Source organism: Pan paniscus, chromosome 7 (assembly GCF_029289425.2).
Source record: "Pan paniscus chromosome 7, NHGRI_mPanPan1-v2.0_pri, whole genome shotgun sequence".
In the NCBI taxonomy this organism is placed as follows: Eukaryota; Metazoa; Chordata; class Mammalia; order Primates; family Hominidae; genus Pan; species Pan paniscus.
The window spans coordinates 47,354,367-47,376,768 of NC_073256.2; the positions used below are offsets into that span (position 1 = coordinate 47,354,367).

Here is a 22,402-nt window from a genome sequence, read left to right on the forward strand (position 1 = left end):
CACTGCAACCTCCACCTCCCGGGTTCAAGCGATTCTCCTGCCTCAGCCTCCTGAGTATTTGGGATTACAGGTGAACACCATCACACCGGTTAATTTTTGTATTTTTAGTAGAGACGGGGTTTCACCATGTTGGGGTCTTGAACTCCTGACCTTGTGATCTGCCTGCCTTGGTCTCCCAAAGTGCTGGGATTACAGGTGTGAGCCACCGTGCCCGGTTAGATTTTTAAAACGTGACAACCCTCCAGTTTGTCTCCAGACTTGCCTCCACATCCCAGTTCCAGCCCCATATTTACATCTGTCTAATGTTCTCTCAAATTCACATTCATGAAACCTACTATCCTCTTCTGCAACAAATGTCCCTCTGCCAACTCTTCCTTGTTAACTGGAATGGCCATTAACACCATTCTCAATGTCATGCAGACATAAGATCTGTAACTTTTATTCTTTCTTTTCTGAAGACAGTGGGCATTCAACAAATGTTTCTTGCATTAAAGATCCGCCAATGTTTTAACTCTTTTCTCCATTCTTACTGCCTCAGGCTTAATCCAAAGCCTTATTTCCCCATGTTTATCAGAATTCTATAGCAGCCTGTGATATTCTTCCTAGTTAGTAAAGATTGTACTCAAGTAGACCAGGGGTTAGCAAAGTTTGCTCTAACGTTTAAAGTAGAATTCTGCCATTATAACTTTTTTTCTTTTTTTGAGACAGGGTCTTGCTCTGTTGCCCAGGCTAGAGTACAATGGCACAAACATGGCTCACTGCAGCCTCAACCTCCTAGGCTGAAGAAATCCTCATGCCTCAGCCTCCCGAGTAGCTGGGACCACAGGCGCATGCCACTGCACCTGGCTTTTTTTTTTTTTTTTTAACTTTTTGTAGAGATAGGATCTTGCCATGTTGCCCAGGCTGGTCTCTAAGTCCTGGGCTCAAGCAATCATCTTGCCTTGGCCTCCCAAAATGCTGTGATTACAGGCATGAGCCACCTTGTCCAGCCTATGGTGTATATTCAGCCATAAACATTCCATAAACAAGTGGGTGTGGCTGTACTTAAACAAAATATTATATGCCAAAATAGGTGTGCCCAGGCCACAGTTTGCTAACATCTGCATTAGTCTATCAAGTTTTTCAAACCAAAACTTTTTGCATCCCTGCCAATTCAATACAGAATCCAATTACGTGGGTAGAGAAAAATCTAATTTTTTTCTTTTTTACGTATAACACAGGTTGCCAGCTAGAAATTAAAATTAATTACTTAGGTATGTTGCTCATTACTTTCAAGACATTATTTTCCCTTTAAATTTATGGACCTTGTAAGAATAATTTACTGGAAATTACATCAATAGTACTGTAAAGGCTTTGAACTAAGCAGGACAAATCGTGAGAGTTGGCAACCAAGTCATCTTTCTGTCTTTTATGGAAGAACATATCAGGAATGATAGAAGCTGCCAATAAAAAATTTTGATTCAATGAAGCAGATGATGGTGACATTGATAGGCTTTTGATTTCAATAACCAGGAAGGACCCAGAATTCCGCCAGATGCAGGAAAAAATAGCAACGTCCCCTCTAGACCTTGAGATGAAACTTGGCTATAAAATAAGGTATAAAGAAATAATACAGAATGGCAGCTCAGACAGCCTATTGTTCAACACTAGAGCACAGCATGGTTCTCCCTGTATTAAAATGGGGTCTGTTAATTATTGACTTAGCCATTCCATAATGCATGCACATATCAAGACATCATGCATACCATAAATATATACAATTTTTATTTGTAATTAAAAAATGAATAATTTCTTTCTTTCTTTACTGATAGTGCTCTAACATGGTGAATGTTCTTCAAACCCACTGGACTTTGTGTAAGAAGCATGGTTAGCACCAACCCCACAGAGTGATATGGTACAAGAAGGGAAAAGATGATCTGTATGCCGAGGGAAAGTGGCTTAATGGCAGGAAGGGGTGGCTATGTAGGCAGACCAAGCCAATCTTCTGGAAAAAGGCTAAAACTACAAACGAGATTGTGCTAAAGCTTAAGTGTTGGGCCCAACTGCAGATCTAGGAGAATGCTGGCTACTAAGAGATACAAGCATTTTTAACTGGGAAGGGATAAAAGGAGAAAAGGCCAAGTGATCCAGTTCTTAGCTTCATTTTTGGTTTTATTATGAAGACAATAAAAATTTGAGGTTATGTTAAAAAATAAATAGGCCAGGTGTGGTGGCTATAGTCCTAGCTACTTGGGAGGATTGCTTGAGCCCAGGAGTTTGAGATTACAGTGAGCTATGACTACACCACTGTACTCCAGTCCGGGTGACAGAACAAGACCTTCTCTCTCTCTGTCTCTCTCTCTCTCTCTCCGTAAATAGATGTAGATAAACAAATGTAATATGGACTTCCACAAGTTACCTAATGTATCTATATACCCATTCAACAGCTAACTAATGTCCCCCCACTCCCTATTACAAACATAGAAATAACCAACATTCAGGAAATGAACAGTAAATTATTTACAAATACCTAAAAAGGAGTAAGTATCACATTCATAACAATGTTTATATGTGCTAGGCTTCTTGCCAAATATGACTGGAATGAATAACTTAAAACGTTCCAATAGTTTCCCTCTCCATATTAAAATAAAACCAAAATTCCTCCTCACAGCCTGCTAGCACTACATGACATGGTGTCTGCCACTCTCTTGGACCTCAATGCTGACCTCCATGCTGTGACCACAATAGCCTTCTCTGCCCTTCAAACATGCCCAGCTTATTCTTACTTTAGGGGCCCTTCACTGGCCATCCCTTTGTAATACAAACACTCACGGCTTTACGTGGCTAATTTCTCTGTTTTTCTTTTTTCTTTCTCTCTCTTTTTTTTTTTTTTGTTCAGATGGAGTCTCACTCTGTCACCCAGGCTGGGTACAGCCGCATGATCTCAGCTCACTGCAACCTCTGTCTCCCGAGTTCAAGTGATTCTCCCGCCTCAGCCTCCCAAGTAGCTGGGATTATAGGTGCACACCATCACACCTAATTTTTGTATTTTCAGTAGAGACGCGGTTTCACCATGTTGGCCAGGTTGGTCTTGAACTCCTGACCTAAAGTGATCCACTCGCCTTGGCTTCCCAAAGTGCTGGGATTACAGGCATGAGCCACCATACCCGGCTTTTTTTTTTTTTCTTGAGGCATAATCTCACTCTGTTACCCACACTGGAGTGCAGTGGCGCAATCTCGGCTGACTGCAACCTCCGCTTCCCAGGCTCAAGCGATCCTTCTGCCTTAGCTTCCTGGGACCACAGCGTGTGCCACCACACCCGGGTAATTTTTGTATTTTTTGTAGAGACAGAGTTTTGCCATATTGCCCAGGCTGGTCCTGAACTCCTAGGCTCAAGCAGTTATCCCATTTCGGCCTCCCAAAATGATGGGATTACAGGTATGAGCCACCAGGCCCAGCCGACAAGGTTTATCTCTCCAGGTCTCAGTTCAAGTGAGATCTTCCCATTGGCTTTCCTGGGCACCCAATCTAAACCAATGGCCATCATTCTGAAAATCACCCTGCTTTACTGTTTTCAGTACTTGTATCTCAATCGGAAATGACCATGCACTTTATTTGTTTACCTACTATACACCATCCTCTCCCCAACATCATCAACTCCCCTACAACATAAGATCTACGGGCACGTGCTTTGCCCGTTGGTCACCACTGAATCCCCAATACCCAGATGTGTGCATGACACTTGACACTTGGCCCTTGGGAAGGATTTTAAACAGTTAATATTTGCTGAGTAAATGCATAACCATCTGTGTCCCACATCAGGCTATGGTCTTTGGAAGGCCTGGGGGATTTCAGAATCCTAGGAGTGACCCTCAAGCTAGCAGGACTATTTCAGAGAAACCTGTAGGTCAAAATGTTGAGACTCAAATAGTCTACCTTGGCTAGAGAGTATCTGTAGAAAACCATATTTAGAAGATTTAAAAATGGCTGATGGTTCCTTGGATACATTCTGAATTTGACTTAAGTAACCAAAAAGCTGAGTTGCTAGAAGAGAATTTGGGATTACCTGGGGGTGTGTGGTAAGCAAGGAGGATCCAGAGACATAAGACACTTTCTCGTAATGAGACTGGATGATCCAGTTGGAGCTCCCAAGGGCATAGCCAGAGCTCAGAGGAGTCACCTGGACCGCACCAAAAAGCTCCTAAAAGAGAACCACAGTAAGAATGTGCAATGAGCTTACAGTGACAGTCACACGAGGTAATTCTGCAGGGAAAAACAACAGAAATATCCTCAGTTTAAAAACAAAAATTATTTTAAAGTAAACCAGAGACTGGGTGCAATGGCTCACGCCTGTAATCCCAGCACTTTGGGAGGCTGAGGCCAGGAGTTCAAGACCAGCCTGGGCAACATGGTGAAACCCTGTCACTACAAAAAAATACAAAAATTAGCTGGGCATGGTGGCACATGCCTGTAGTCCTCAAGCAGCTACTTGGGGAGGATCACTGGAGCCCGGGAAGTTGAGGCTGCAGTGAGCCATGTTTGTATCACTGCGCTCCAGCCTGGGTAACAAAGCGGGACCTTGTCTCAGTCAATCAATCAATAAAGTAAACTTGAAAGTTTTAAGGAAAACAGAAAGATGATGGAGATCAACTGGCAGACAAAGAAAGCAATCCTATAATCTTTACTTGTCACCTGAGAGCTTCAGCTCTCTTCCATGTCCCCAGGCACTCAAGGTTCACACATTAAAAGGGAGCGATGAAATATTACCAAACAGACCAAAGACTCACACACTTTGGCTTTCCTTTTTCATTTTCAGTTAGGTGTTAGGCCCTTGTTGTTCGGTACTGAGTAGCTCTGGGCACAGGATGACAGTAAGAAATGGGAAGGCTTATCATTTAGGTCAGAGCTCAAAAGTCACACTTGGCAAACTCTTCTCTTTTCCCGTTTCACCCATCCAAAATCTATAAAATCTAATGTGAACAGGATGAGACGCCTTTGTCCCGACTCCCTGCACGCTGGCCAATCGAATGCTGGCTGGTGATGGAGATGTGAGGGTGGGGAAAGAGCACCAATAAAATCCTGCGCGGAACGGAGGAAAGAACAGAGGCTCTGGATCCTCAGCAATGGAATGGCTTTAAAAACGTAACTATAGGATTCTTCCAAACAACAAACAACAATATGAATGGAAAGCATTCATGAATAACTGAAATGTAATATGAATACTCACAATTTTCTGAGAATATCCCACCAGCTGGATTTTACTAAGGGCAGAGTTCACCTCTTGCATTGTATAGCATCTTCTCCAGGTTGAGACTTCCACTGCATCCTTGAGAGGAGAAGGTAACAGCCTGCAAATGGATCACAATGTCAACTACCAGGTGAACATTTCTTCATGTTCTACAGCATTCCTTTCTAGTAATTTGTCCATTTGATCCAAATGGTTTAATTTACTGGCATATAATTGTTCATAGGATTCCTTTATGATCATTTCTCTGTTTTTATTTTTACTTTTTTTGAGACAGAGTCTCACTGTGTCACCAGGCTAGAGTGCTATGGCGCCATCTCGGCTCACTGCAACCTCCACCTCCCGGGTTCAAGCGAATCTCCTGCCTCAGCCTCCTAAGTAGCTGGGATTACAGGCGCCCACCACCATGCCCGGCTAATTTTTGTATTTTTAGTAGAGATGGGGTTTCACCATGTTGGCCATGATGGTCTCAATCTCCTGACCTTGTGATAGGCCCAACTCGGCCTCCCAAAGTGCTGGGATTACAGGCATGAGCCACCGTGCTCAGCCATTTCTTTTAAAAAAAAAAAAAAATAGAGGCATGGTCTTGCTATGTCGCCCAAAATGTGTCAACAGAAAAACGTTTTATCATTTGCTCCAAAAGAATCAGGAGGAGACCTGAAGAGTAACTTCCCTGACATTCACTGTACAATACAGGTCCAAGTACTGGGGTGAAATGAATGCATGCCATTAGCCTCTCCTCTCTCTCCTGAAACAACACTGAAGAGGGCTTCTCACACACACACACACACACACACACACACACACACACACACACACACACTCTCACACACACCCTTAAGACAAAGAGAATGAGAGAAGAGACAATAGCAAGGCATTTTAGAAAGTAGACAGACAAATGATAACTGACTTCATAGGCCCAGGAAAGTTCAATGCAAATGTTTAATTTCTACTGCAGAACCCACAAAAAGTATGGCAACTGAAAACAACAGGTGTATCAGGAAGTTGAATCAACCTAAAAACAAGAGGAACTGTTGAAAAAAGAGACGAGATACTTAGAACCTTCCAGATCTCCTCATTCCTTCCATACAGCTCAGCAGATGTCCCTTCTCCTCTCAGGCATGCTACCAGAGGTTGTTCTCTGGAGGGAGTAAAAATGAAAGTCTGGACTAGGGGAAACCATCAACTGAGGCAGCCTTCCTAAACAAAAATTTACATATTCAGAGGAACAATGTTCCTCTCCTCATTTGGCTGCCAAAGCACTATGAGTAAGCTTATACCCCTCAGGGTAGGGGGCTGAAAGAATCTTCTCTGAAGAATCCGATCAGCCTCAAAGAAAAAAAATTAATGAAAAGATTCTAACGCAGAGGATTCCACAAAGAAACAGCTCAATCGGATTACTTTATGGTAAAGTGTGGAATTGAACAAGCCCTACCCATGGCACATAGACTTTCTAATTAGTTTTTTAAATTGTCCAACTCTTAAACATGAGCCAATAGCCAAGGAGTACCATAAATTTGAGAAAAGTCTCTAAAATAATAAAGGCCTCAAGTGGGGGCAGAGGAGCAGGCAGGGAAATTAGAAGAAATAAATTAGGCAGGTAGAAGAAAACTTTAAGAACAGCTTGTCCTTACTATCGTTAGAAAAATAAGATAGTATAGCTAAGAAATGAGAAGAGATTGCTACAAAATAAAAGATTAAGAGAATAAAAAGAGCTGTTACAAATTAGAAATACAATGTCATACAGAGAGTGAAAGCATGCCAACAACACACCAGAATTTCAAATAAGCTAAAAATATTTAAAAGTTATACAAACATGAAAGAGGTACATACATGAAAAACCAGCAAAGCTTATAAATGAGGTGATAGAACTCAATAAAGAATTAGAAATAAAAGAAAACATCATTTTGGAAATGAAGACTAAACTACATGTTGAGCATCCCAAATCTGAAAACCTGAAGTCAGAAATGGTCTAAAATCTGCAGCTTTTTGAGGCAAACATGACGCTTAAAGGAAATGCTCACTGGATTACTTTGGATTTCGGATTTGGGATGCTCAATCAACAATATTCCAAAATCGGAAAAAATCTGAAGTCTGAAACACTTTGGTCCCAAGTATTTCACATAAGGGACACTCAACCTGTAATAGAAACACAAGAGTAGATTAATAAAAAATACCAAAAAGAAATGAAGAGATTTAAACAATTCAAAAGAACCTAACAAATGTTGAAGACAGATAAGCAAGATGCCACATAAGGGAATCTTATGTGGCATCACAGAAAACCAAGTGAGAATAATAATTAACACTCATAATATTCAATTACTAAATACTATAATTGCTAAAATGAAGAGATATGAAACTACACACTAAAAGAACACAGTGTACACTTGAGAATACTGACCCAGAACAATGAACACCAGACATATTCTGGAAAATATTTAGACTACAAGCAAACCTTTGGGATATAGGAAAAGAGCAAGTGACTTACAAGGAAAGCAAATTAGATTTTATCAGTGTTTTTAATAGCAATGTTTAATATTAGAAAAAAATACGAGAACATATTTAAGATACTCAAAGAAAGAAAATGCATGCCAAGGACTATATATCTACCAAAACTGACTTTCTTTTTTTTTTCCTTTAAAATTTTATTATTATTATACTTTAAGTTTTAGGGTACATGTGCACAATGTGCAGGTTAGTTACATATGTATACATGTGCCATGCTGGTGTGCTGCACCCATTAACTCGTCATTTAGCATTAGGTATGTCCCCTAAAGCTATTCCTCCCCCTTCCCCCCACCCACAACAGTCCCCAGAGTGTGATGTTCCCCTTCCTGTGTCCATATGTTCTCATTGTTCAATTCCCACCTATGAGTGAGAATATGCGGTGTTTGGTTTTTTTGTTCTTGCGATAGTTTACTGTGAATGATGATTTCCAATTTCGTCCATGTCCCTACAAAGGACATGAACTCATCACTTTTTATGGCTGCATAGTATTCCATGGTGTATATGTGCCACATTTGCTTAATCCAGTCTATCATTGTTGGACATTTGGGTTGGTTCCAAGTCTTTGCTATTGTGAATAGTGCCGCAATAAACATACGTGTGCATGTGTCTTTATAGCAGCATGATTTATAGTCCTTTGGGTATATACCCAGTAATGGGATGGCTGGGTCAAATGGTATTTCTAGTTCTAGATCCCTGAGGAATCGCCACACTGACTTCCACAATGGTTGAACTAGTTTACAGTCCCACCAACAGTGTAAAAGTGTTCCTATTTCTCCACATCCTCTCCAGCACCTATTGTTTCCTGACTTTTTAATGATTGCCATTCTAACTGGTGTAAGGTGGTATCTCATTGTGGTTTTCATTTGCATTTCTCTGATGGCCAGTGATGGTGAGCATTTTTTCATGTGTTTTTTGGCTGCATAAATGTCTTCTTTTGAGAAGTGTCTGTTTGTGTCCTTTGCCCACTTTTTGATGGGGTTGTTTGGTTTTTTCTTGTAAACTTGTTTGAGTTCATTGTAGATTCTGGATATTAGCCCTTTGTCAGATGAGTAGGTTGTGAAAATTTTCTCCCATTTTGTAGGTTGCCTGTTCACTCTGATGGTAGTTTCTTTTGCTGTGCAGAAGCTCTTTAGTTTAATTAGATCCCATTTGTCAATTTTGGCTTTTGTTGCCATTGCTTTTGGTGTTTTAGACATGAAGTCCTTGCCCATGCCTATGTCCTGAATGGTAATGCCTAGGTTTTCTTCTAGGGTTTTTATGGTTTTAGGTCTAACGTTTAAGTCTTTAATCCATCTTGAATTAATTTTTGTATAAGGTGTAAGGAAGGGATCCAGTTTCAGCTTTCTACATGTGGCTAGCCAGTTTTCCCAGCACCATTTATTAAATAGGGAATCCTTTTCCCATTGCTTGTTTTTCTCAGGTTTGTCAAAGATCAGATAGTTGTAGATATGTGGCGTTATTTCTGAGGGCTCTGTTCTGTTCCATTGATCTATATCTCTGTTTTGGTACCAGTAACATGCTGTTTTGGTTACTGTAGCCTTGCAGTATAGTTTGAAGTCAGGTAGCGTGATGCCTCCAGCTTTGTTCTTTTGGCTTAGGATTGACTTGGCGATGCGGGCTCTTTTTTGGTTCCATATGAACTTTAAAATAGTTTTTTCCAATTCTGTGAAGAAAGTCATTGGTAGCTTGATGGGGATGGCATTGAATCTATAAATTACCTTGGGCAGTATGGCCATTTTCACGATACTGATTCTTCCTACCCTGAGCATGGAATGTTCTTCCATTTGTTTGTATCCTCTTTTATTTCATTGAGCAGTGGTTTGTAGTTCTCCTTGAAGAGGTCCTTCACGTCCCTTGTAAGTTGGATTCGTAGGTATTTTATTCTCTTTGAAGCAATTGTGAATGGGAGTTCACTCATAATTTGGCTCTCTGTTTGTCTGTTATTGATGTATAAAAATGCATGTGATTTTTGTACATTGATTTTGTATCCTGAGACTTTGCTGAAGTTGCTTATCAGCTTAAGGAGATTTTGGGCTGAGACAATGGGGTTTTCTAGATATACAATCATGTCGTCTGCAAACAGGGACAATTTGACTTCCTCTTTTCCTAATTGAATACCCTTTATTTCCTTCTCCTGCCTAATTGCCCTGGCCAGAACTTCCAACACTATGTTGAATAGGAGTGGTGAGAGAGGGCATCCCTGTCTTGTGCCAGTTTTCAAAGGGAATGCTTCCAGTTTTTGCCCATTCAGTATGATATTGGCTGTGGGTTTGTCATAGATAGCTCTTATTATTTTGAGATACATCCCATCAATGCCTAATAATATTATTGAGAGTTTTTAGCATGAAGGGTTGTTGAATTTTGTCAAAGGCCTTTTCTGCATCTATTGAGATAATCATGTGGTTTTTGTCTTTGGTTCTGTTTATATGCTGGATTACATTTCTTGATTTGCGTATATTGAACCAGCCTTGCATCCCAGGGATGAAGCCCACTTGATCATGGTGGATAAGCTTTTTGATGTGCTGCTGGATTCGGTTTCCCAGTATTTTATTGAGGATTTTTGCATCAATGTTCATCAAGGATATTGGTCTAAAATTCTCTTTTTTGGTTGTGTCTCTGCCCAGCTTTGGTATCAGGATGATGCTGGCCTCGTAAAATGAGTTAGGGAGGATTCCCTCTTTTTCTATTGATTGGAATAGTTTCAGAAGGAATGGTACCAGTTCCACCTTGTACCTCTGGTAGAATTCGGCTGTGAATCCATCTGGTCCTGGACTCTTTTTGGTTGGTAAGCTATTGATTATTGCCACAATTTCAGAGCCTGTTATTGGTCTATTCAGAGATTCAACTTCTTCCTGGTTTAGTCTTGGGAGGGTGTATGTGTCGAGGAATTTATCCATTTCTTCTAGATTTTCTAGTTTATTTGCGTAGAGGTTTTTGTAGTATTCTCTGATGGTAGTTTGTATTTCTGTGGGATCGGTGGTGATATCCCCTTTATCATTTTTTATTGCGTCTATTTGGTTCTTCTCTCTTTTCTTCTTTATTAGTCTTGCTAGCGGTCTATCAATTTTGTTGATCCTTTCAAAAAACCAGCTCTTGGATTCGTTAATTTTTTGAAGGGTTTTTTTGTGTCTCTATTTCCTTCAGTTCTGCTCTGATTTTAGTTATTTCTTGCCTTCTGCTAGCTTTTGAATGTGTTTGCTCTTGCTTTTCTAGTTCTTTTAATTGTGATGTTAGGGTGTCAATTTTCGATCTTTCCTGCTTTCTCTTGTGGGCATTTAGTGCTATAAATTTCCCTCTACACACTGCTTTGAATGTGTCCCAGAGATTCTGGTATGTTGTGTCTTTGTTCTTGTTGGTTTCAAAGAACATCTTTATTTCTGCCTTCATTTCGTTATGTACCCAGTAGTCATTCAGGAGCAGGTTGTTCAGTTTCCATGTAGTTGAGCGGTTTTGAGTGAGTTTCTTAATCCTGAGTTCTAGTTTGATTGCACTGTGGTCTGAGAGACAGTTTGTTATAATTTCTGATCTTTTACATTTGCTGAGGAGAGCTTTACTTCCAAGTATGTGGTCAATTTTCGAATAGGTGTGGTGTGGTGCTGAAAAAAATGTATATTCTGTTGATTTGGGGTGGAGAATTCTGTAGATGTCTATTAGGTCTGCTTGGTGCAGAGCTGAGTTCAATTCCTGGATATCCTTATTAACTTTCTGTCTCGTTGATCTGTCTAATGTTGACAGTGGGGTGTTAAAGTCTCCCATTATTATTGTGTGGGAGTCTAAGTCTCTTTGTAGGTCACTCAGGACTTGCTTTATGAATCTGGGTGCTCCTGTTTGGGTGCATATATATTTAGGATAGTTAGCTTTTCTTGTTGAATTGATCCCTTTACCATTATGTAATGGCCTTCTTTGTCTCTTTTGATCTTTGTTGGTTTAAAGTCTGTTTTATCAGAGACTAGGATTGCAACCCCTGCCTTTTTTTGTTTTCCATTTGCTTGGTAGATCTTCCTCCATCCTTTTATTTTGAGCCTATGTGTGTCTCTGCACATGAGATGGGTTTCCTGAATACAGCACACTGATGGGTCTTGACTCTTTATCCAATTTGCCAGTCTGTGTCTTTTAATTGGAGCATTTAGTCCATTTACATTTAAAGTTAATATTGTTATATGTGAATTTGATCCTGTCATTATGATATTAGCTGGTTATTTTGCTCGTTAGTTGATGCAGTTTCTTCCTAGCCTCGATGGTCTTTACAATTTGGCATGATTTTGCAGTGGCTGGTACCAGTTGTTCCTTTCCATGTTTAGTGCTTCCTTCAGGAGCTCTTTTAGGGCAGGCCTGGTGGTGACAAAATCTCTCAGCATTTGCTTGTCTGTACACTTATGAAGCTTAGTTTGGCTGGATATGAAATTCTGGGTTGAAAATTCTTTTCTTTAAGAATGATGAATATTGGCCCCCACTCTCTTCTGGCTTGTAGAGTTTCTGCTGAGAGATCAGCTGTTAGTCTGATGGGCTTCCCTTTGTGGATAACCCAACCTTTCTCTCTGGCTGCCCTTAACATTTTTTCCTTCATTTCAACTTTGGTGAATCTGACAATTATGTGTCTTGGAGTTGCTCTTCTCGAGGAGTAGCTTTGCAAAAGTGACTTTCAAGGCCAAAGATCACAGATAAACAATTATGAACATGCAGGAACTCAGGGAATATTGTTCTTGTGATCCCATCCTGAGAAATCTACTGAAGACTGAGTTTCAGACAATCAGAATGATGACAGAAACATCAGTATGCATGGGCCAGTAGTGAGCATTAAATATACAGTTACTAGTAGCTGACAGACTACATGAAGGTTAAAAGGAAGGGAGGATAGTATGTAATGAATATATATTCTGACAACACAGATATGGTAAAAGTGTAAAAAAAAGTGGGGGGAAATATATATGCTCTGTTCTCCAAAGAGTACTAGAAACAATGACCAATTTAGTAGCAATGAGCATTGCTAACAACCAAAATGGGATCTTAAAATTCCACTTCCCATTGGAGAAACCAGGGTTTCTTGGAGAAATGGGTAATTTAGGGCAGAGAATGTACATGAGGAATCTTAGACATCCTGCTATCACAGATGGCAAGGAAACAATCAAAGACTATGAGGGTCACAATAAACGACCCAGAGGACAATTAGTCCGTTTTCACACTGCTGATAAAGACATACTGAGACTGGGAAGAAAAATAGGTTTAATTGGACTTACAGTTCCACATGGCTGGGGAGGCCTCAGAATCATGGTGGGAGGTGAAAGATACTTCTTACATGGCGGTGGCAAGAGAAAATGAGGAAGATGCAAAAGCGGAAGCCCCGATAAACCCATCAGATCTTGTGAGACTTATTCACTATCACGAGACTAGCACAGGAAAAACTGGTCCCCATGATTCCATTATCTCCCCCTGGGTCCCTCCCACAACATGTGGGAATTCTGGGAGATACAATTCAAGTTGAGATTTGGGTGGGGACGCAGACAAACCATATAAACACCTGACAAGGCTTTCAGTGTTCAGAGATGGGACAATTCCAGCTGAAACAACCACCACCACCACCCAATGGGTTGAAACCATGCAATATTTCAGAGGGGGCTGTGATTGGACTGGAGCTTTCGAGTTGCTGGGAATGTTCTCTTCCTTGACCAGGGGTGTGGCTTTAAGAGTGGTTGCTTTATAATAATTTATTAAGCAATATATTAGTTTTGTGTGTTTTGATATCTGTGGGTTTTTTTTTTTTTTTTTTTTTTTTTGCTGCTGTTGTTTTTAGACAAGGTCTTGCTCTGTCACCTAGGCTGGAGTGCAGTGGCATAATCACAGCTCACTGCAGCCTCAACCTCCTGAGCTCAAGCGATCCTCCTGCCTCAGCTTCCAAAGTAGCTGGGACTACAGGTGCGTGCCACCATGCCCGGCTCAGTTTATTTTTTGTAGAGATGGGATTTTGCCATGTTGCCCATGCCGGTCTCAAACTCCTGGACTCAAGCGATCTGCCCGCCGTGGCCTCCCAAAGTGCTGGGATTATGGGCATGACTAATATCTGTGCTTTATATTACAATAAAAAGGTTAATTTAAAAATCGGAAGAATTGATGTCAAAAAAATATTACAGCAGGAATGAAACACTGATAGAAAGCTTGGGAAATAAAGGGAATTTTGTGGAAGAACAAACAAAAAGAAAAACAGAGATGGAAAAGAGAAGAGAAAAATATTTAAATGACAATCTAAGAGGTTCAGCATCTAATAGCAATAGTTGCAGAAAGAACACAGAAAATGGGGGTAGAAAACTCTTTTTTTTTAAACCTGAATCAAAATTCTTCATTTTCTAAATTGGGAATTGGCAAACCTTTTCCGTAAGTGGCTGCAGATATTTTAAGCTTTGCAGATCACATATAGTCTCCACCACAACTATTCAACTTAGCCGTGTAATAGCATACACAATATGTAAACAAGTGTGGCTGTGTTCTGATAAAACTTTATAAAAACAGTGGTGGGCCAGATCTGGCCCCAAAACAGTGCTGGCCTTAGTTGCCACTCCTGTTCTAAATTGAAAGGGCCCACTAAGTACTCAGCACATGAATGAAACTGCTTCAGTAAGAACCATCATCATGAACTCAAGGAATAAAGACAAGATTCTAAAAGCTATCATATGGGAATCAAGAGGTACAAACTAAAGATCTAGGTTCAAAATAGCATTGGACATTTCAACAGCACTCCTGGAAGCTAGAAGGAAATATAATGTTTTCAATATTGTAAGAGAAAATTGTATCTAATGTAGATTTCTATCAAATAGTTTGAGGGTTATTTCTACCAAATAGATGTGCAGATCTACTGCCCATCCCACACACTTCCCACACACTCTTTGTGTGGGAAAATTTACTTCCCACACACTCTTTGGCAGGGAGTTACTGGAGGATGTGGCCTGAAAAATGAAGGAGTAAACAAGAAAAAGGAAGATCCAGAAAACAGAATAAAGAAGCAAAGAAGTCTTCGGGATAATGGTGAGGAAAATCCTCAGCTGAAAGCCACGGCATTGGGCCCAAGACAGCTGACATCAGAGAGAGAAGGCTGGGGAAAGGACTTTTCAAGGAGATAAAAGTTGTCAGAATACCTATGGAGACTGAACATGATGGGTGGCAGGATATGCCACCCTAAAATATGCCACTTCAGCATAAAGGTTATTTTGAGGTAAAGGCACCTGAAAAACAGCAGGTGCAGGAAGAGCTCTCTGACCTCCTCTTTTTCTTCCTGAAAGGAGATGAAATCCCCATATGGAAGATGTCCTCCATATAGCAGGAGGAAAGTAACATTTTTATCTGTAGGGAAAGGGAATGGAGTTCGAGAAAAACCTGTACCAGCAAACCTTGTTAAACCCTGATCTTCCCAGTCACTTCTCCACCCAATTGACTGCCCTAGCCCAAGTCCCCTTCCCTTGTCACATTTTCCCAATGTCCTGCTCTTTGTCCAACTCGGTGTCTGCGTTCAACTCTAACTGTTCCTTTGGGTCTTCATTCTCCTGTGCGGACTCTTACATATATGTAACTTAATAAAATGTGTGTGCCTTTCTTCTGTTAACCTGTTTTATGTCAGTTTAATTCTTAGGCACAACTGGACACCCTAAGAGGGTAGAGGAGAAATTTAATTACTTACAAACATATTGAGGAGAGACAAGTAGGGAAAGAGTATAGAGACAATAGGTACATAAAACAACTAGACAAATAAGAAAACAAGGTAATTAACTCAAGGGAAAACAAAAAGTTGCACAAGATAGAAAAAATAATCCTAATAATCTTATATGGCCGGTGAATTGCATTTATACAGCCATAATAATAGAAACACTGAATTAAGATTTAACCAGAGTAGCACATATATGTCAAATCGTTCCTATGCTTTTTACCCTTGTTTCTTTAGCAACAAAATATCAATGATCCATTTTCATTACCTTCTACATAAACAGATACATGAAGATTTTCTTATTCACTTTCTTAGGTACACATAGTGAACTGCTTTAGGTTTTGCAATATTTATTCTATACATATTTACTGAGCACTGACTGTGGTCTCAGGACTTAAGTCACATAAGGGGAATGACACGCACAATATAGGGCTTCTGTTCACACTGTGCTTAAGTCTAAGAAAAATTTAATAGTACAGGCCAACAGGATGCCAAAAGTCTCGAGTCATCCTTGCCTACAGGCTGGCCTTCCCTCCCAGAAGGGCCTCAACAATACTCTACAAATGCAAATCTCAAGATCTTATGCACACCTCCTTTCCTCCTTCCCCCAACTTTAATGATTCACCAATACATTGAGGATAAAATCCAAGGCTCTCAGCATGACTTCCTAAGGCCCTTCTTTATCTGGGTGCTGCTTCTGCCTGTACTGTCTATACTGGGCTTTTCTAGTGCAAGGCCCTGCCTGCCTGCACCCCACCTACCTAAGTCCCTCTGTCTTCTACATTTTGAGTGGACAACACTTACTTGCTCTTGCTTAAAACCTAGACACACTTGTCACTTTCTCTCAGATCTTGTGACCCCAGTCTAGGCCAGGTGCTCACTCACGTGCTCTTTGGGAAGGCTGGCTGGCCCTGAGTCTGGCAGTACAGGGAAGTGGCACAGAAGCCCACTTTGGACTGAGGCTGCCGCAGGGGCTGCTGCTCCTGCATCTGTTACCTCCACATCCCCATAACTCACGACTGCCTGCTTTGAGGAAGGAGAGATTTCTCTCAGAGGCACTAGGAAATAATGGAAAAAAGAGAATTTACAACCAGACAAGTCTAGGTTTACATCTGGGAGTTAGCTCTTCACCTCCAAGCCTCAGTTTCCTCATTTATAAAATGGAGAGAATACTACCTTCCTTTGAGAGTTTCTCTGCAATGGGGAAATGATATATAATATAATGCATGTGAAATGTCTGGTGCAGAAGAGATGCTGAGTCAAGGTTTGTCTCCAGCCCTGCTCCAACACAGCCCCAGAAGCACATGCATTTCCCTACAATACTGCAGTAGACTCCAACCCGGGGTGATTGACTCTGACGAGCAGCAACGATTCTGAACTTGAGAGGACTCAAGGAAAAACCCAAGGTTCTACCTAGCTTTGACTCCTCCTTTAAGTTCTCAGGATCAGGCAGCCCTGGGGCTTGAACCTCCTGGGGCTGCCTTGCACAGAAAATGAAGACCTCTCACTCTGGGCCCGGTAGGAGCCAAGGAGTTTCTTGACTTAATAATGCCAGAGCTGGAAGGCTGTCATGGGAGTGGCTAGAGAGCAGGGACCGTGATGAATAATGATGAATAACACTTGCAACCCCAAGCACATCTCTCCATTCAGCTGAATTTCTTTCACATTGTCCCCAGCTTTGCCAGGGCCCTGCAACAGTCATTTCTTTTAAAGGCTGACTAGAAAGTCACACACAAGGCCAGAACTATACCTGCTTTCTTTCTGCAATTTTCCTTACCCATTATTTGACAACCAGTACTGCCATTACCCAGAACACCACACCACGTGGGCTTTCCTTCCTGCTAGCTCTGTCTTCTCTTGATGGCCCTTCCCAGCACAGCCTCCCCTTTCCATCTAGGACAACGTCCTGTGAAAATTCAGCAAGATTAAGAACTGGAACAGCCTTGCTCAAAAAGAGGCTTTGGTCACTTTAATATTTTCACTGTGTGCTGGAGATGAAACAGTCTTATATTCACCCTATTGAGTACTAGCAGCGTTCTGACCAAGCCCTTAGAAGGGAAAGTGGAAAGCATGAAGATGCAAAGCATCTACAACTTTTGTCCTCAATAACCCAGAACTTATTTCTAGAGAAATTACTGGTGTTTCAAGTAGGGACACAATTTACCTAAGCAAAACAAAAGGCTCCTGAAGATCCAGGTATATTTCAGCCTGAATCTTTCCCATCTTTCCTTTTAAAGTAAATGGCATGGAAATCATAAACTTACGTTCTACAATCAGAATGATGACAGAAACATCAGTATGCATGGGCCAGTAGTGAGCATTAAACATACAGCTACTAGTAGCTGACAGAAGAAAGCATTTGTTTATACAGAAATTTTCACTACAGATGATTTTTGCTAATCAGATACATAGAACACTGTATTTAGAAGAACAGTCTTGTTAACTATGCCTTTTGTTTTGTATTTTATTAATACCCACTGAAAAGAGTAATGTGTATCTTTTTTCCTATTGTATCATATGATTCACACAGCAACACTTTTTTCATTTTTGTCTCCTCAGCACTGAGCATAGTGCCCAATATAAATGACACTCAAAAGAAAAAAAGTTCAGTTGCTATCCCAGGAAAAAAAAGAACCAGCAATGCAATTATCAACGTGTCCCGTCTGAACTGCACCATGTTTGGGTAGAGGTGAGCCCTCTAACTGTGAGAGGTGGTGAAAAAAATCAAGGAGGAGCTCAGGGGTAACCCGGAGGAGGAAAGCCAAGCCGTCCCACTGCCTCTGGTCCAGTCTGACCTGCCCGGTTCAGGGTTTTGTGGCAGGCGCTTCTGCCATGGCTCCAAGTGACCCCTACCCACAGGATTCACCCCCTTGTGGAATCCTCTCCTCCTGAGTGTGAGGTGGATCAAGTGGCTTGCTGCTAACATGACAAAGATGATGATGGGCTGTCACTTCAGTGATTAGGTTACAAAAGACTAGGACTTCTATCTTGCTCGCTTTCTTGCCTGCTTGGAATGGTCTCTTTTTCCTCATTCAAACCCTACTCAATCTGCCTAGCCCAGCCTAAGTCTTGCCATTTGGCATCTATTTTTTTGCTTGACAAGCTCCTTGAGTAGAGCGACTAAATCTTAAACTTTTTTGGGCATTTTTCTACAAACTTATAATACCAGGCATTTGGTAGTTACTCAACAAGTAAGTGAAGTTCTCTGAATTTCATATTTCTGCCCACAAAGTCCTTTTGCTGACATCCTCTTTTATTCTTTCTAGATATTTAGTTACTTTGTTGTGCTTCCTCTATCTCCTAACACATCTTGTCTAACTTAGCTTTCCCAGAAACTCTCCTTATGCTTACTTGAGGTCCTAATTACAGAGAGGCATTTATAGAGCCATTTAAAGCCATTAGGATTATTGGCTGATTTTGGATAAGAAGGATAAGGAAACCCAGAGGGAACTAGTTCTGTTTTTTTCTGGCTTTCTAATTTATCAAAGTCAAGTTCTCAGAGTCTAAATGTTTCATAAGTACTTTCTAAAGGATTTCATTGTTTTGCTTTGTTCTTACCACACTTGAGTGCCTGAAGAACTTCTTTCCCAGGGCTCTGACATGATGCCAAAGCTCTGCGGCCTCTTCCTTCATCCTGCCAGCAAAAGCAGCACACTTTTGTGTTTTTATTAAATATTAAAACTTTTAAGTCCAGAAGGAACACTTGGAAGGTGGTAAGTAAAAAACTGGCTGGGCATTAAGTGTATGTTGAATGAATAAATGAATGAATAAATGAATGAACAAAATTAATGTAAGGACAGAATACAAAGAAGATAGGAATCAGGAAAGTTCCCTGCCTGACTCTCATCACAGCAAAGGGCTTAACATGCCTGTGGGGGCTAGGGTGGACTGGGCATGTTGGCAGAATAAGGACACATATGGAGTTTCTGGAGCCTCAAAATGAAGTATGTTTCAATATTAACCAGAAACTAGGTTACAACCCCTGATGTTTATTTTAGATCAAATTATTGCTTAAAAAATGGCAATTGCTTAGGCTACCAAAGCATGACAGGAACGACTCTTGAGAGCAACTCAACTATCTTTGCTCTAATCCTATGCTCATGGAAAAATTTCTTATCCATAATTTGAGGTCTTAAGTGGACTTCCTGGCCAGCATAGAGTGTCCTGGATAGAGAAGCCACTCTAGTTCTGGAGCCACTCAGAGGTCTTACTTTAAAGTGATTAATTGGGATTTTTGTTTGTCACTCAACATCCTGGGAGTCTGGTCAGCATGAATCAGTCCCTCAGAGGCTAATCAACTCCGAGTGAAATGAAACGGTGAAGTGACCAGAATCGCAAAGCCCAACCAGCTGTGATTACTCCGTCAAAGCACTGCCGCTCTCTGAGGGCCTGCCTTAAGGAGCCTCTCTCTGGACATCTTTTAGAACTCTAACACAAGTGGACTTAGAGATAATTTAATTCTTATTTTACAGAAAAGGAGATTGAGTCTGAGAGTCTGAGTGACAGTGACAACTAACTACAGGTAACAGTGGAATTTGAAAACAGTTTTCCTTCTGTCCACTTGGCTACCTTGCTTTCGTCAGAAAGGCAGTGTCTGAAAGTAAATTAGGCTGCAGAAGACAGATGTATTCTAGTTAACAAAAGCAGATTATGTAAGCCACGTATCTTATTAAAAGAGACAAGGACACTGGCATTTATTGAGCACCTACTGTGTGACTGGCATTGTTTTAAGAACTTAATCATACCACTCATTTAGTCCTTACAACAATCCTATTAAGTTGTTAATATCACTTCTATTTTATGAAGGAGGAAACAGAGCCTAGAAGAAATAAGTTGCCACAACTACCAAGAAACAGATCTGAAATTCAAATACCAGTCTACTTGACCTCCGAGCACACACTTCTATCTTCTCTTTCTATCATAGAGTTAGTTGATAAATTCCTGTACGCATACCCAAGGAGCGTCAGAGCGGAGGAACTTCAACTTGAACATGCATGGTTTTAAGTCTTTTTTTTTTTGAGATGGAGTTTTGCTCTTGTTGCCCAGACTGGAGTGCAATGGCACGATCTCGGCTCACCGCAACTTCCACCTCCCAGGTTCAAGCAATTCTCCTGCCTTAGCTCCCACGTAGCTGGGATTATAGGTATGACTAATTTTGTATTTTTAGTAGAGACGGGGTTTCACCATATTGGTCACGCTGGTCTTGAACTCCTGACCTCAGGTGATCCACCAGCCTTGGCCCCCCAAAGTGCTGAGATTATAGGCATGAGCCACCACGCCCAGCCAGTTTTCTTTTAAGTCTTCCGTAAGGTATGAAGCCACATTTTAAGTTGTAAGTATTAAAAAGTGCCATAAAAATTCAGCCAAGACTATATCAATGCTTCATTGCTTAATGCTTGCATGAGGATGACAATATCTTGTAATGATTTATCCTTATTGTAATTATAGATTTCTAATCTTATAAAAAATATTAGTTTTATACAAAAAAAGTACTAGAGGTGGGGTTACTTTCTTAAGTGGAATATCTTGCTTTACATTTCCCCATTAAAAACCTAAACTTAAGTGAGTGTGGGAAAGTCAGAGACCCAGAATTATATTGTGAGGGATTCTCCTTTTCCTTCCCTTCAAAATCCATCTCTTTTTCAAGAGTAAACTGCAATGTCAAAGTTAGGAAGAAGGATGACTAACTTCTTTGATATAAATCTCAAGGAGCACTGTCAACTGAGGCAGGAAGTTACACAGCTGCCAAAAAGTAGGAGTAATAGTTTTTTTTGGTACGTGTACTAATAATAAATCAAATGCTAATTCAAGCTAACTTCAAATGATTTATGAGAATTTGTCAGATTCTTCTGAGTTTGAAAATTTCTAATTTACTGTTTTCTTTAGTTGATAGTTTTATTAGTAATGTAAGCTACTAAGATGTATTAATTCTAGGCACTTGACAAGATCTGCTTTGAGGCTGCCTATATATAGTATAATTCAAAAATTAGGGGCTCAAGCCTCAAATCGAATACCTCTCAAAGTACCTCTCTAAGAGCTACTTTGCTCAGATCATACGGGATTTGATTCTAACGTAGGAGCCAACATTTCTAAAAAGATTTTTTAAAAGTCACATTTACAACATCTAGACTTTGAGCTTCTAAGGAAGGCCTGGCAGCTGTGGGCTCACATTCCCATATGACCACGATCGCTGGAGCTACGAGTCAGCTGCCCCAATACAGGGGTGTGGTCACCGGTCCACATTTTCCACCAGCCCATCTCACTCCTGTGTGTACCTTCCCCAGCCCTGTAGGCATTGTAGACCTGTGATCCCTACTTTGGAAGACCTGGACAGGCAAAGCACAAGAATGAAGAAAAAAAAAAAAGAGTGAAAACATACAGAGAAGACAGATAGAGCCTATATAATGGGAAAAATTTCCGTGAACTAGATAGCAAAAAGCAGCGTTTGTCAATGTAGCATGCTGCAGTAGTTTGGGACATTAGATATCAACTAGCTTGTGACAGAAATCTAAAGGTGATGTAAATCCCTTAGCACAAACATTACCCAAATGCAGCACTTTTAGAACTCTGGTCCAAGATTAAATTCTAGGTGAATATTTTAAAAGAACTCTTTCATTTGATGCCAATTAAAGAATAAATAGCTCTTCAGGCCAGGCATGGTGGCTCATGCCTATAATCCCAGCACTTTGGGAGGCTGAGGTGGGCAGATCGCTTGAGGTCAGGAGTTTGAGACCAACCTAGCCAACAAGGTGAAACCCAAAAAATACAAAAATTAGCGGGCATGGTGGTGTGCATCTCTGGTCCCAGCTACTCAGCAGGTTGATACGGGAGAATCGCTTGAACCCTGGGAGGTGAAGGCTGCAGTGAGCCGACATCGCATCACTGTACTGCAGCCTGGGTGACAGAGTGAGACCCCGTCTCAAAAAATTAAAAAAAAAAAACAGCTCTTCAAATTCTTCTACCACTTCTAGTATTTATG

General features: G+C 40.7%; 1 protein-coding gene across 3 annotated transcripts in view; it reads right to left on the reverse strand.

The window, feature by feature from the left end:
- The window catches only part of INTS9 (integrator complex subunit 9), a 123,397-nt gene that overhangs the window by 42,744 nt on the left and 58,251 nt on the right, over window positions 1–22,402 (reverse strand). For all 3 annotated transcript variants that reach the window (XM_003830775.5, XM_063606693.1, XM_008956211.6), the window contains 2 exons: window positions 5,208–5,328; window positions 4,047–4,181 (listed from right to left, as the gene is read on the reverse strand). In XM_003830775.5, the coding sequence (XP_003830823.1) occupies window positions 4,047–4,181; window positions 5,208–5,328 (256 nt within the window). The remainder of the gene's footprint in view (window positions 1–4,046; window positions 4,182–5,207; window positions 5,329–22,402) is intronic.